We start from the raw sequence: 13,082 nt of genomic DNA, 5'->3' as shown, positions 1-13,082 counted from the left end.
TATACTTATCGCCGCCTTCTTTCTCTCATATCTATTTCCACTGGTTACTGTGCCTTGGAGATTTTAGCTTAATGTACTGTTCTATTTATTCTACTGGAGATACAGTTTGATCTGACGCTCAGCTTGTTCTCCTCCCCCCCCCCCCCCCCCCCGGCCGGGAATGTAGTTATCCAGGACGAGGATAACTGGGATAATTCAGCCCGCAGCGGCATTTATGTGATTTCATACGCAAATTTCTGCTTCTTTCTAGAGTGTATTTGTTTATTATGCTATAATATCATCTAAGTCTTCCTTTGATAGTGTGTCTTATTCATCTCAGAGTCTACTATTCTCTTTCATGTCTGTAATATACTGGTATGACTTGGATGCTGTATATCTTGTTCTATCTATCCTATCTGTGATTGCATTGTATCAACCTGATGTTGTAGAATAGCCCGCTCTTGCCATGTCGTGAATACTGTGATGTTTATTTATTGTTATTAACGGTCTCTCCGGGCCATCTACACCCAGTCGATGAAATCCTTTCAAGTCCAGTTTGATTAGTGTGGACTAATAGCAAAAATACCACATACGCTTTCGGCCTCGGTCAATGCTGTATCTTGCGGCCAATTCTATGCTGCGACTACGGAAGCTATACTATGAGTACCATGTTGCCTACGGATTGGGGAGCGTGATGGGGAATGGACTGAGAACGGGGTGATGGCTAGTGCAGGCATGTATGGAAGGGCTATCTGTGAGGGTAGTGAATAAGTTTGAAATGAGCTGTAAGTTGTTATTTTGGGCTGTGGAACTGTCAAGATCTCGTGTATCTGATTGTAATGGCCTGGATTGCAGGATCCATTTAAGATTATGCTTAGTAGAAGTAGGAACTCATCTCGTGGATTTCTGTTGTGGATCAAAGAGAATACAATTCTACTAAATGGCAGAACTGGAATTCGAATTACTAAATACTTCCTTTATCCTGTCTGTTCCTGTCTTTTTTTAGTTTTCTTTTATGGTGTCTATAGTCATCACATTAGGAGAGTTCCAATCATAATATGTTTTTTTTACTTCATATATACACTATATTTCTATCTATATTTCTAAAGCATTTTATGTCAAATGTGGGTTTGCCATAGAACCCATAACAGTGGAGTGCTCTTTAGGACAGAGTCCCGCTTCTTGGATGTGTTTGCGTCTAATGAGCAACCAAATGCTTGTGTGTGAAGAGCGAGCATAAACAGCAACAGGGTTTCCCGAAATTCCAGACACATCTTTTCCCAGACTACATCTAGGAGATGTTCTGATATAAACCAAGATTTCTTGACTCTTCAGCTCCCCAATAGCCAAGTTATTGAAGCATGACCTTGGCTTAGAGGAAAGCCAGTCGTCACTGGAGAATAAGAGAAATTTGACGAATCGTAACATACTCTGGACTGACAGATAATATTCCCTGGAGGAGCCTGGTATTCCGTGATATTCGAGATTTGCTGACGCGAAAGACCCCATGAACCAAATTTGAATCAAAATAGCTCTTAGAGTACAGTGGTTCCAAGCCCTTGGCTCTACCATAATCAATGTCTCTATTGGTGCCTGATTGCGGAAGGGTCCAGTTTGGGTATCTGTGCCCACCTTCACTTCCCCAGACTCCATTTTCCGCCAGATCCACCTAGTCTACAGACTAGGTTTCCATATATATATATATATATTTATTTATTTCGACATTCGCTGACTGCTACTCTGACCATCTTGGTATTCAGCGGTGAGGCTGACAGCAGTATCGTGACGTGCTTGCTAAAGAGGCTATTTTTACCTTGAAACTTACCTGTGTTCCCATCTCACGGCACAATTATCAAGCACGACATGGAGAATGAGCAAGCACATCAGAAAACCACCCAGTCTAAGACAGAAAGTCACGATCAGACTTGTCCCGATGTCTCTCGCTGGTACACGGCCCCCGTGAACGATGACAGCTGTGGCGGAGAATCGGGCTCCCACGAGGCTACAATCGAAGATCAAGGATCACTAAGGCTCCTGGATTTATCAACTCTAGAATCAATATATGCGCGCGGAGTCTACTGCCAGCAGCAAGGGGCTGTCACAGAGGCAAAGGAGATGCTATTGCGTGCATCGAAGGCATACGAGGAAATATTCGGACTACACGACAACAAGACCCTCGATGCCCTCGAGTACCTTGGTACCACCTATCGGCAGACGGGGAAATTGCAGGAGGCTGAGAGTACATATAACCGCGTTCTGGAAGGTCGGACAGCCCTGTCAGGTCCAGATCATCCGACAACACTGGTAGCGATGAACCGACTGGGCGGGGTATATAAATGCCAAGGCAGACTAAATGAGGCCGAGGAGATCGCCAGAAAAGTATGGAAAGTCTTCGATAAAACCGAAGGACCTGAACACATATCGACAATCAGAGCTTTCGTGTCGCTCGGGAATATTGCGCTTAGACGAAATGATATCACCAAGGCGGCCAATATCTACGCAGCTGCACTGGACCATTGCAAGGTAGCACTTGGACCCGATCACTCATCCACGCAGACAGTATCTAGCAACCTTGCGTTGGTTCGTATTCGCCAAGAGAGGTACCCTGAAGCTGAGACAATGCTCATCGAGCTGGTGCAGCAGGTGGAGGTGTGTTACGGCCCAAAAAGTGTACGTGTCCTGGCACCACGAGTGAATTTGGCAAATGTCTATACGCGCCAGAAGAAATATGCCGAAGCACAGGAGACGCTTTATACACTACTCGAGATATACAAAGAGACATACGGGGAGGATCATACGAAAACAGTCAATATCATGCAACAACTGGCGTGGAATATGAAAAAACAGGGTAATCTTGCCGATGCTGGTGAGATGCTGCAGAATGCGCTCGTCTTGGCCGTGGGCGCCCGCGGAAATCAGGATCAAGTCTCTATTGATATCATGATTGCTTTGGCCAATGTCTTGAACCAGCAAGGTCAATATATCGGCGCGCAGCGGATCCACCACCAGCTATATGAAGCGTACCAGGCGAAGTTTGGCAAAAATAACTATCTAGCAATCTCGTCGTTGATTGACGAAGGGGATATGCTTATCTACCAGACGAAATATACCGAGGCTGAGGCAATCTTCAAGGAATCCACTCGACGGTGCGAAATTGTGTTTGGCGCGGAAGACGAGCGCACTATATACAGTCTGGTGTCCCAATGCTATGCAGCATATGGGCTGGGAAGGATTCAAGACATTGAGTCTCACATCTGTCGGCTGCTCAAGGATCTCGATGAAGGCTCACGATTCTGGAGCAAAAGAGCAGCCTGGCTATTCTTTGAGATGAGCAAAGGTTACTTGGCTAGAGGCGCGATCAAGGAGGCAGAGCCTTTGGCAGTGAAAGCAGCTGAAATATCTCTCAAACTGCTCGGCCGTGGTGATAACGAAACCATACTGCTTGGTCTGAACCTGGACCGGGTGCGGCGACAGCTTTGGCAACAGCAGAAAGGTCTTCCTGTCGAAGACACAGTATCGTTAACACGTGACGAGACAACTGACTCGATGATCAGGAGATTGGAGCTTTCACTGATGAAGAGTCTAATGCGCCCAAACCCAAGTCTCCCCAGGTCCCTCCGGCTGCTAGGCACGCTGTACAATGCAAAGTGGAGCGAGGATGGTGCCATGCTTCACCTGGAAATGGCCATTGACAAGCTTGAACTGGCGATCTTGATTGGGGAAAAGGACGATGGAGATCGGCCGGAATGTTTGCGTGCTCTGGGCAAAGCATACAGAGCCAGGTTCCTATACCAGGATACACTGGAGGACCTGCGAAAGGCCATAGAGCTTGCCGAAGCAGCCCTGGAATTGAAAGTCGAGCCCGACGAATCTCGTGCAGAATACCTCGAGGACCTCTGCCAGAATCTGATTGATCTCCATGAGCGCGCCTCGGGTCTGGAACATCTCGATAGGGCGATTGAAGTTGGCTTGGAAGCATTATCCTTGACTCCACTAGATCACCCCAAAAGAGGACTCTATCTAGGCCGTCGCGCATCGGAACTCTTAATCCGCTACCAGGAGATTGCAAATCGCGACGATCTTGAGAAAGGCATTGAACTAATCACGGCAGCATTGGTCTTGACACCCAAGACTGAGTCGCAGTGGAGTAATTTCTGTTCGATTCATGCAGACCTTTACAGGCAGCGATTCAAACAAGATGGCAATATAAAGGATTTGGAAAAGGCGGTGGATCATGCCACAGTGGCTGTTCGCGATGGACCGGCAGATAGTCCACTCTTGTTGGATTCGTTGGCACGGCAATTGGAGTATCGATATCAAGCACTTGGGAACAAGGAAGACCTCGACAAGTCAATCGTGGCTGCAGAGAGAGCTCTCGAAGTATGCGAGCCTGGCAGCAAATACCGAGCGGACTATCTCACAACACTGGGCAATATCCTGCTGGAGCGGTTCGATGCAACCGGGCATCAAGAGGATCTTAACCATGCAATTCTCCATCTAGAGAACGCCCGTGATATACCGAAGACAAATGCAGTTGCTGAAGCAAGATGCCTGAGTGGATTAGCTACCGCATTTACATTATACTACAAACGCACGGATGACCACGCGAGTCTTGAAGCTGCTATTCACAATGAAAGACTGGCCCTCGAGACTCTTCCCGATTGGTTTGAAGGAAAATCTGAGGTGATGAACAACATGGCACTTCATTTGACAGACAGGTTTCGATGGACAAAAATGGCCGACGATATCGATGAAGCCGCGAAGTATGCGGAGATGGTCCTAACCCTGCGCCCCCCCAACCATATGTACTACGCAGGAAGTCTGAACAATATTTCCAATATCATGGAGGCTAGATTTTATGAGTCAAAGAACTTGAATGATTTGAATTCAGCAATCGAGAAGGCTGAAGATACACTATCAGCCACGCAAATTGACCATACCAGTCGTACAGGGCGCCTTTTCAACCTCGGTGCCAAATATGATGTCCGATATGGAAAAAGTAATGACCCTCAGGACCTCCAACTTGCCGCGAAAAGTTTTATAGATGGCTGGAGGATCATCCATGGACCTCCATTCCATCGTGTGATGGCTGGTTCTCAGGCCGCGCATCGACTGATGGAGTTGGGAAGACTAGAAGAAGCCACAACGATCGCGATGGAAGTCGTTGATTTGCTTCCTCAAGTCACTAGCCGATCACTCGGTATCACCGACCAGCAACACGTTGTCCGCAAATTCTCTGGGATGGCCGGGAACGCCTGTTCCCTCCTCCTGAGCGCTGGGCGACTGCACGAAGCATTGGAATATCTCGAGCGAGGACGGACTGTCATCCTCGATCAGTTAATGAGCAGTCGGATGGATTTCTCCGACCTCGAATCCACATATCCGGAGCATGCTGCAAAATTTCGACAACTCCAGGACGATATCAATAATACATTCGACTGGGCAGGCGCGGGAATTAGCGAAACGAATTCCTTGGTTCAAAACCGTCTCGCATCGGTTTCCAAGTTCAATGAGTGCATTGACGCAATTCGTCTCTTGCCAGGACATGATCGGTTTCTTCTCGGGCCAACGATTGAAACTATGAAGTCGGGCGCAAAGGGAGGCCTGATCGTTATCGTCATCATCAGTTCCCTTCGCAGCGATGCCATCATTATCTCCGAGGAGGCAATCGACAGTGTCGAACTTCCTGGACTATCATACTCGGAGACTGCCGAATGGCTAGAGAAGGACCTGGAAGGGAGACCCAAGAATCGCGCTGATCGGAAAATGCGGAACGAGCAATACTCCGATCTACTCCATTGGCTCTGGGTGTCTGGTGTGAAGCCCATCCTCGATCATACCGAATTCCAACCTTCGTCATCAGCAAGACTACCCAGAATCTCCTGGATAGGCTGCGGTATGGCTAGTCTTTTACCTTTCCACGCAGCTGGTGACCGCACGCCCGGCTCCAATGAGCATACCTTCTCGTACGCTATCTCCTCATATTCACTATCAATCAAAACAATGTTCCAGGCCAGAGCCAAGTCTAGAGAGGGCATCCCTGGTGTGCATCCGGCCTTGTTGATGGTTGGAATGCCCACCACCGACGGGCACGCATCGCTAGCTGGAGTCGAGGACGAAATACAAGAGATCGCAGAGGTGGTTGAGCCTTCATTTACCGTAAAGAGTCTACTACATCCACAGCCTTCGCTAGTGATGTCTGATCTTGCTTCCTATGACATGATCCACTTTGCATGTCACGCAGTGTCCGACACCAAAAGTCCCCTGAACGGTCATCTTTTACTGCAGGGGGACACTTCAAACAGATCTTCAAGCAAACAATGTAGTCCGCTAACAGTCGAGACGATCGTCAAAATGGATCTCAAACGTGCGCGCATAGCGTATCTCTCCGCATGTTCAACGGCGGAAAACAAAGGGAAGAAACTCTTAGACGAGGCTATCCATCTTGCCAGTGGTTTTCAGGTCGCTGGGTTTGCTCACGTTCTGGGTACAATGTGGCCGGCGGCTGACTCAATTAGCCGTGATGTTGCCGTTGGCTTATATGGAAACCTAGCTTCGCTCCTGTTGAAACCGGGCGTAGATATCGATTGCGCGGTTGCAGAAGCGTTTCATTTCGCGGTCAATGATGTTCGTACCGAATGGGAGGATCAACCTCTCTATTGGGCGCAGTTTGTTCATTTTGGGGGTTAACTGATGTTCTGGTGTATACCTGAAGTGTTTCATTGAATATTTCACAGGAACTACGAAACCCGTCATCCCAAGATCTTAAGTATGGGGAACCTCGGTAGTAGATGCCTCACCAATATCCTCATTCAAGGTAGCTTCCAGATAATTCTCAACTTCATCATCACTCTCATCACCTCGATCCGTGAAGAGGCTTTGCCAACAATTCCTTCTCTGCAATCTGGCCGCATCAACATCCCTTCTGCGAAACCATCTAAACTTGACTTCTCGATACTGCACAGCATAGACTGCCTCGCCAAGGCATGGAAGAGAGTTGGAACCATTATGGCTATCGGCCTGGATCGATGAAATATCTCGATGCCATAAGCTCCTGAAACCAACAACCAGGTATATCCGCTCACTTGAACGGATAAGCTGTTTCTCCATCCATTTCCTGGTATTTCTCCTTGTACACATCTCTTCGAACCAATCATTCGAATTCTTCAACATGCAGGAGCTGGAACGGTCTACTCTAATTGTACGATCGACATCAGGGTCACCGCGCCTTTTGATATCCACAATGGCGGAGAACGAGGTGTGACTGGCGACGGAAATTTTGATGGTATGCGAACGTTGCTGGACGTTGACAATAAACTGAGATTGACTGGGAGGAGCTGGCAGGGCGTGGAAATTCTGTCGCGGCCACAGTGCGTTGGTGGTTAAACTACCGAGGAAATTGTCTTCCACAGGAAACACCTGGTGTAGAAGACCGTATGGGATGGAAGAGGAGGTAGCGCAAGCTTCAGCCGAAGGTGTGTTCGAAACCGAATTCCTTGCTTCTTCCCTGAGTTGGTCCCTGGGGATCATGCTGATTAGCTCTTTCGTGTACGCCGCCGCTGCTGCCGCCGCATATGGCTGCCATTCCTTTGCCTTGAACTCGTCGGCGTAGTCGGAAATCCCGCGAATCACCAGACAAGGGAAATGTTCCAGGTCCATTAGCCCCGCGGCCTCCATTTCGAAACACAGAATGTCGTATTTGGCAGCTAGTTCGTCCCTAGTCTTTGCATGTTTTATGAGACGATTGCCGGAGGCTATGGTTCCATAGTGTACATGCGGAGCATCGGATGAACGTGTCGGGCGCTGCTTCACAGGCCGTTTGTCCACAGGCAAGTCTGGGTCGGACGAAGCATCAAGAAGCTGATCGTGATCGGGACCAGGGGACCGAAAATCGGGGCATTCAGCGATGATTTGATTGAGGATATCTCCTATTCGTCCCTGGCCGAGAAGGTATAATGATCGGATATTGCTTACCGCGGTGAGAAGACTCCATGGAGGATGATTCAATGAACCAGTCCGTAGGAAATTTCCATCCGCGATTGTCTTGCCGTAGTCGTAGGCGACGACTCCCCCCAGGGAGTTTTGAGGAATGCCAACCACAACATCTCCAAGACGGACGTCTGAGGATGATCGGGAGATAAGAGGGACACCACCTCCAATCCCTACCATAAGACCGAAGGAAAGACCGGGAAATGTGGTGCTCATCTGTTTTGCAACAACGGCAGCTGAGGTGGTTCCGTAGACGCCGGAGGGAAGACAAGCCATCACGACGTTATGTGATTGGATCTTCCCCAGCGCGTAACTGTTCGTGTCGGTTGGGGGTTGCGGTAGGCTAGGATGCCTTTCATCAAAAAGGATCCTTGCTGCGGCCATTTCGATTGGCAGGGCGCATATCCAGCCGATGCGGTAGCTGTCGTGGTTGAGAGCCATGTTGATAACGAGTAGCTGTCACTCGAGTGTGGTAAAGCGCAGGGGAAATGGCTTGGAGTGTGTCAACAAGGTCAGAAATGGGGGAGTCACAACGAAAAAAGGCCGCCGCCAGTGGATGCAATGGTCCTCCAATCACCAGAAAGACCAGGATATAGATCCTGATGTCTGAGCACCCCATATTCATGCCTTATTCGTCTAATCCCCGCAGTACAGCCTCGTCTCACAGGACTGAGAGGATAAAAGGATGACCCCCTCTTGAGCAGCGAGTCTGTTCATATAGTGCGCTATCCAAAGCTCCAGCGACGTTCCCAACCAGGAATAAACAGGAGACCAAAAATGGCTGAGCATCGTGATCAGCATTCGAGGATTAGAGCCAACCTCCTCACCAACGTTGCTGGTCGCGTCACCCCCTTGATTCGGGCCCGGGGATGGAAACTTGGCACTCTGTACGAAGTATACCCAGACGACACGAACCTCCTGGGTCTCAATTACAACCAGGGAGAGAGGATCTTTATCCGTCTGCGGAGTGCGATAAATGAATATCTACCGCTGCCTGAAATCATCGATATAATGCTGCACGAGTAGGTAGATTCTGCCCCAAATCGACTATCACCGTAATCCATGGACTGATCTGATCAACCAGACTCGCCCACGTCGAGCATCCCAACCATGGACCTGAATTTGTTATGCTGTGGGAGCAGCTGCGGTGGGAGTTTGGATATAATTCTGGCAATGGGAATCGTCAAGATCACTCGGGGATTCATATCTCCGACCAGCTCATCATTCCAGACAAAACGGATGCCAACACAACAGTCTGTCCCATTTGAACCTCCAACGAGTATATACGTAGTCTTGAAATTATCATTGAGACTCTCCTGATTCGGGGCTTCCAGACATAGATAATTTTATCCAAGGCCGTGTAATCAGTTATTGTCAGCATGATTTATCAGCGAGTGCAGCATATCAGCAATGCAACACCTTTTACCACGACGCATATCAATAATCTTTAGCTCAACTGATAGACAGAGTAGTACTACCGATCGAAAGGAAGGATGTACTCTGGTCCCTTTATTATCAGGCTATAGTACGAGTGTGAGGGAGAGTGTTATGACTTGCCTTTATATTATTATGATGGGTTGACGGGCGAAGGCGGGCGATTGCATGGTTCGGTACTGTGTGATTGGGGAAATGTGCGGGAGTGGAGTGAGTGATTTCTAAATTTTTGTTATTGTTGCATGTGGAATGTTTCTGATTAACAAGGCAGTCTTACAATTACTGGAAATTGTTCTACGTTCAGTCTACTATGGAATGATTGGAAGAGTATAGACAAAGTCTAATGCAATTAAGTTTCTATGCAACGAGACCAGCGCCCAAAAGCACCGGCAAATGCACGAAAAGCAGTACAAACAAACAGAACAGTCTTTCTCCGAGGTGCCACACGCCACCAAGTTTCTCGTACACGGTCAGTCCATGAGGATGTTTCTCGGGCCCGAAAGCCAAGTACTAGATCCAAGGTCCGACCACAAACGATGCCGTTGAGCAGCGTAGCCCAGTCCAAGCATAAGCGCCCCAAAAGGCAGCTTAGACGAGGGAACCGAGGGCAATGCAGGGGAGACCAAGGCCGATGAGGTCGTCGTCCTGTTCGGATTAGTCTCTGGTGATACAGATGGTGTTTGGAAATACTCACGGTGGTAGAGGGAGACGACTGGCAGCAAGCAATGTTCTGCTGGCACTGCTTGCTGATGATGTCCTGGACGGCGATCCCGATGATGGGGACTATAACAATTAACACTGTAAGTTGGTGTGATTGTTGGAAAAGACTTACTCTGGATAGGGAGCTTGGAGCACTCCTGGAAGAGACCCAGACCCTCGGAGCCAGATCCAGTACCAATGAGGTTGGACAGGGTACCAGCGAGGAGACCGCTGTCAACGTTGGTGCTGTCACCAGCGTAGGTGGCCTTGTTGCAGCAGGACAGCTGAGCCTGGTCACCGCACTTGTCTTCGGCCTGCTTGACAGTCATGTCGCCGGGGACGGGGAAGCGAACTTGGCTGTTGCCATCGTTGCCGTTACCATTGCCGGCACCGTTACCAGTGGAAGGAGAGCCACCGGGCATGGCCACAACGGTGGCAGCGAAAGCAAGAACAGCAGCGGTGATGGAGAACTTCATTGTGACGGTGGGTTTGGAATTGAACGAGAGTTGAAACTCGGAGTTGCTTTAAAAGAGCGCTTGTCTGGAAAGACTGGACTGTAAGAGAGAGAAAGAAGGCTAATCAACGAATGTGATTTGTGCTGATGAAAAGAATCGATTTCCGGGCGACTTCGAACACCCTTATATAGATTTTTGTGGAGGCCTCGAGCTCCTGGCCAAGACGCTGTAGGAAGAGTATCGTGCCTGCGGAGCCCATCCATCCGCACGCACACACACTCGACCTGCTTCCCCTTGTGGAATGCGAGATGCAAGGACATCCCTTCTCGTTCCTGGCCTCCCATGCCCCAATAGCTGTCATCCAAGCTCAACAGAGCCTGGCTTCCAACCAGTTGGCATGGATCGACCCCTGGTCCAAACTGTGCATGCCCGGCATCAATGTTGTTTCCGCATACCGTGAGATAGCATGACTGGGGTGCATTGCAGGCCAATCAAGGTCTCATTCCTCCTCGCTTTCCCTGCAGATCCTCATGCGTGCGCCTCGGGCGGCTAGCCTATTCGGTGGTTCAAACGCACGTATGTATGGCTGGGATTTGTTTCTACAGCCATACTCGGTTTCCCTCGTCTAAGTTTCTCCTCTTCGATGCGCCACAAAGTGCCCCGATCTCACTTCTTCCATATTGCTTCAACTTACTTGGCACACCTAACCACCTTGCTATGACCAGGCTCGTGCAATGTTGTCCCACTTCACAGCTCGTGCGGCATGCAAGTGACTGCAAGAACGCTCGTAAGCTCACAGAGCATATGCAATGGTATGTGCTCCTCTGCAAGGGACCCCTGACAGAAGATCGTTCCCTTCAGCCACCCCAGCTACAAAGTGAAAGTGGCAACGGAAATTTCCTCCCCCAGGACTCAGCGCCAGCAAGGGGTGTTCAATGAATCCCTGTTAATCTCCGAATTCCAATTTTGTTTCTAGGCGTCTTGCCTCTTCTGTAATTTGAGCAGCTGGGCTCTAGTCCCTTGGAACAAGCCTAGCTTCCTTAGTTCCTTGTTAGCTATTAGAGGGCCCTTGAAGATGGTATGGTCCGTTCGATGGGTCTGAAACAGGTGACGAGGACGGCATCCATCCTACGGTGAGGAGCATTGCTTCCACTATAGTCGGGAATCCAATCCGGGTCAACATGCATCGGAAGCATAGGTATGCGGCGTTCGAGGTGCTGCCTTCGGGGATATTGTGTGTTGTTTGGTGCGTAGATCATTGTGCTTGTGAGGTTGCTGGGGAACTTGCAGGAGGAAGCTCGGATGGTGCCTCGTTCCCGGGGCACGTGGCGGCCTTGCTGCCTGGAGCGGCTCGCCAGTTTGTTCCACGTGAAGGTGCATCTCCGAATTTGTGTTTGTGTAACGTGGAATATGAGGAGTCGAGATGAGTTGGAGCATTAGGTTGTATCTACACGATCTTCTAGATAGATAGCTCCCCCGTTCAATGCCATCAACATCTATAGTTTTTGCCTAGTTGAAAGGATTTGTGTAGTTAGTAGCAACTAAGTGTTACTATATACATCAACTACCACTAATATGGCATTCCCACTTGACTGGCAATACTATATATATTAGTCTGTGTATCTCAGGTTATATATATATATATATACTCTATACTAGTAGTCGATAGATATATCATCTTGTTGTCACTGTCTCGTAGGCCGATTATCCTGCTACTAGCACTAGTATCATCAATGATCAGCTTCCATTTCACTTCTTCTGCTAGCATCTATGTGTAGTTCATTTGAGCCTATCCCTCAGTAATCCGTGGTCCAGAGAGATACAATCATGTAAACCATCCACCACGTTCATTCCCTGAAGTAAACAACATCACCAACAACCACATCAATACAAACTTCCTCATACGGCAGAACTAATTTCCACCGAAACACCAAATCTACCAGGGCAACCGATGCTAAAATTTGTAATTATAGAAGTACATGCTCTACACTCCAACGCACCAAAAGTACCTTAGTGCAGCAACACCTCACCCTAAGCCATGCCCTCATGCATCGTACATGCTACATACATACATCCTAGTAATAACCTCGTGCCACTCTTCCCTGCAAGATCGCCTCAAAGCCACGCCATCATGCATTGCATCTCATATGCACAAGATACCAGCCCCCACATATACAAAACCCATTCGTTCCAACAAGATATTTGGAACTCCCGACTTACGCCGGGATAAATTCAGCAGTTACATTCATTCTTCTCAACAAAGCCTATTGTTGGGAAGTTAACCTTGTAGTAAAGCTAATTAGTTTTCCAAGGATACATAGATCCCGTTATTGGAAAAAGCCTTGCCTTTCGCATAATTAGCCCGTCTGTATCCCTTGATTTGATCCCGACCCGGCCACCTCCCTGCTCTCCTCCAATATAGGTTGTGATCAGCGCTTTGCTGGTCGGGCTTTTTCGGGTTATAGATACCTTTGCCTTAGGCATACAGAAGTCTCTACGTGGTGTGGCTTGGTAAATATTATGTTA

At 48.6% G+C, this 13,082-nt stretch overlaps 5 protein-coding genes across 5 annotated transcripts; 3 read left to right on the top strand and 2 right to left on the bottom strand.

Moving 5' to 3' along the window:
- Positions 1-2,094: 2,094 nt before the first annotated feature.
- BDQ94DRAFT_178659 (CHAT domain-containing protein) lies at positions 2,095-6,707 on the top strand (the record flags this gene model as incomplete). The annotated part of the gene is made up of 2 exons (XM_026773169.1): positions 2,095-4,742; positions 4,800-6,707. The coding sequence occupies 2 exons, from the start codon at positions 2,095-2,097 to the stop codon at positions 6,667-6,669; spliced, it is 4,518 nt and encodes a 1,505-aa protein (XP_026626671.1). The 3' UTR covers positions 6,670-6,707.
- On the bottom strand, positions 6,708-8,409 carry BDQ94DRAFT_178657 (nucleoside phosphorylase domain-containing protein; the record flags this gene model as incomplete). The annotated part of the gene is made up of 1 exon (XM_026773168.1): positions 6,708-8,409. One exon carries the CDS (start codon positions 8,407-8,409, stop codon positions 6,745-6,747), a length of 1,665 nt encoding a protein of 554 aa, XP_026626670.1. The 3' UTR covers positions 6,708-6,744.
- Positions 8,410-8,745: 336 nt separating this feature from the next.
- BDQ94DRAFT_170245 (WLM domain-containing protein) lies at positions 8,746-9,236 on the top strand (the record flags this gene model as incomplete). Its single annotated transcript, XM_026771450.1, has 2 exons — positions 8,746-8,990; positions 9,053-9,236. The coding sequence occupies 2 exons, from the start codon at positions 8,746-8,748 to the stop codon at positions 9,234-9,236; spliced, it is 429 nt and encodes a 142-aa protein (XP_026626669.1).
- Positions 9,237-9,969: 733 nt separating this feature from the next.
- BDQ94DRAFT_31927 (hydrophobin family protein) lies at positions 9,970-10,857 on the bottom strand. The gene is made up of 3 exons (XM_026775483.1): positions 10,235-10,857; positions 10,097-10,185; positions 9,970-10,047 (listed from the first exon to the last, which is right to left on the bottom strand). The coding sequence occupies exons 1-3, from the start codon at positions 10,575-10,577 to the stop codon at positions 9,991-9,993; spliced, it is 489 nt and encodes a 162-aa protein (XP_026626668.1). The 5' UTR covers positions 10,578-10,857; the 3' UTR covers positions 9,970-9,990.
- BDQ94DRAFT_31926 (uncharacterized protein) lies at positions 10,858-11,554 on the top strand. Its single transcript, XM_026775482.1, has one exon. It carries the CDS (start codon positions 11,139-11,141, stop codon positions 11,493-11,495), a length of 357 nt encoding a protein of 118 aa, XP_026626667.1. The 5' UTR covers positions 10,858-11,138; the 3' UTR covers positions 11,496-11,554.
- The last annotated feature ends 1,528 nt before the right edge of the window (positions 11,555-13,082 follow it).

Source organism: Aspergillus welwitschiae (genome assembly GCF_003344945.1).
Source record: "Aspergillus welwitschiae strain CBS 139.54b unplaced genomic scaffold BDQ94scaffold_15, whole genome shotgun sequence".
NCBI classification, from domain to species: domain Eukaryota; kingdom Fungi; phylum Ascomycota; class Eurotiomycetes; order Eurotiales; family Aspergillaceae; genus Aspergillus; species Aspergillus welwitschiae.
Note: the sequence above shows the minus strand (reverse complement) of the source record. Positions and strands in the feature narration are given on the sequence as shown.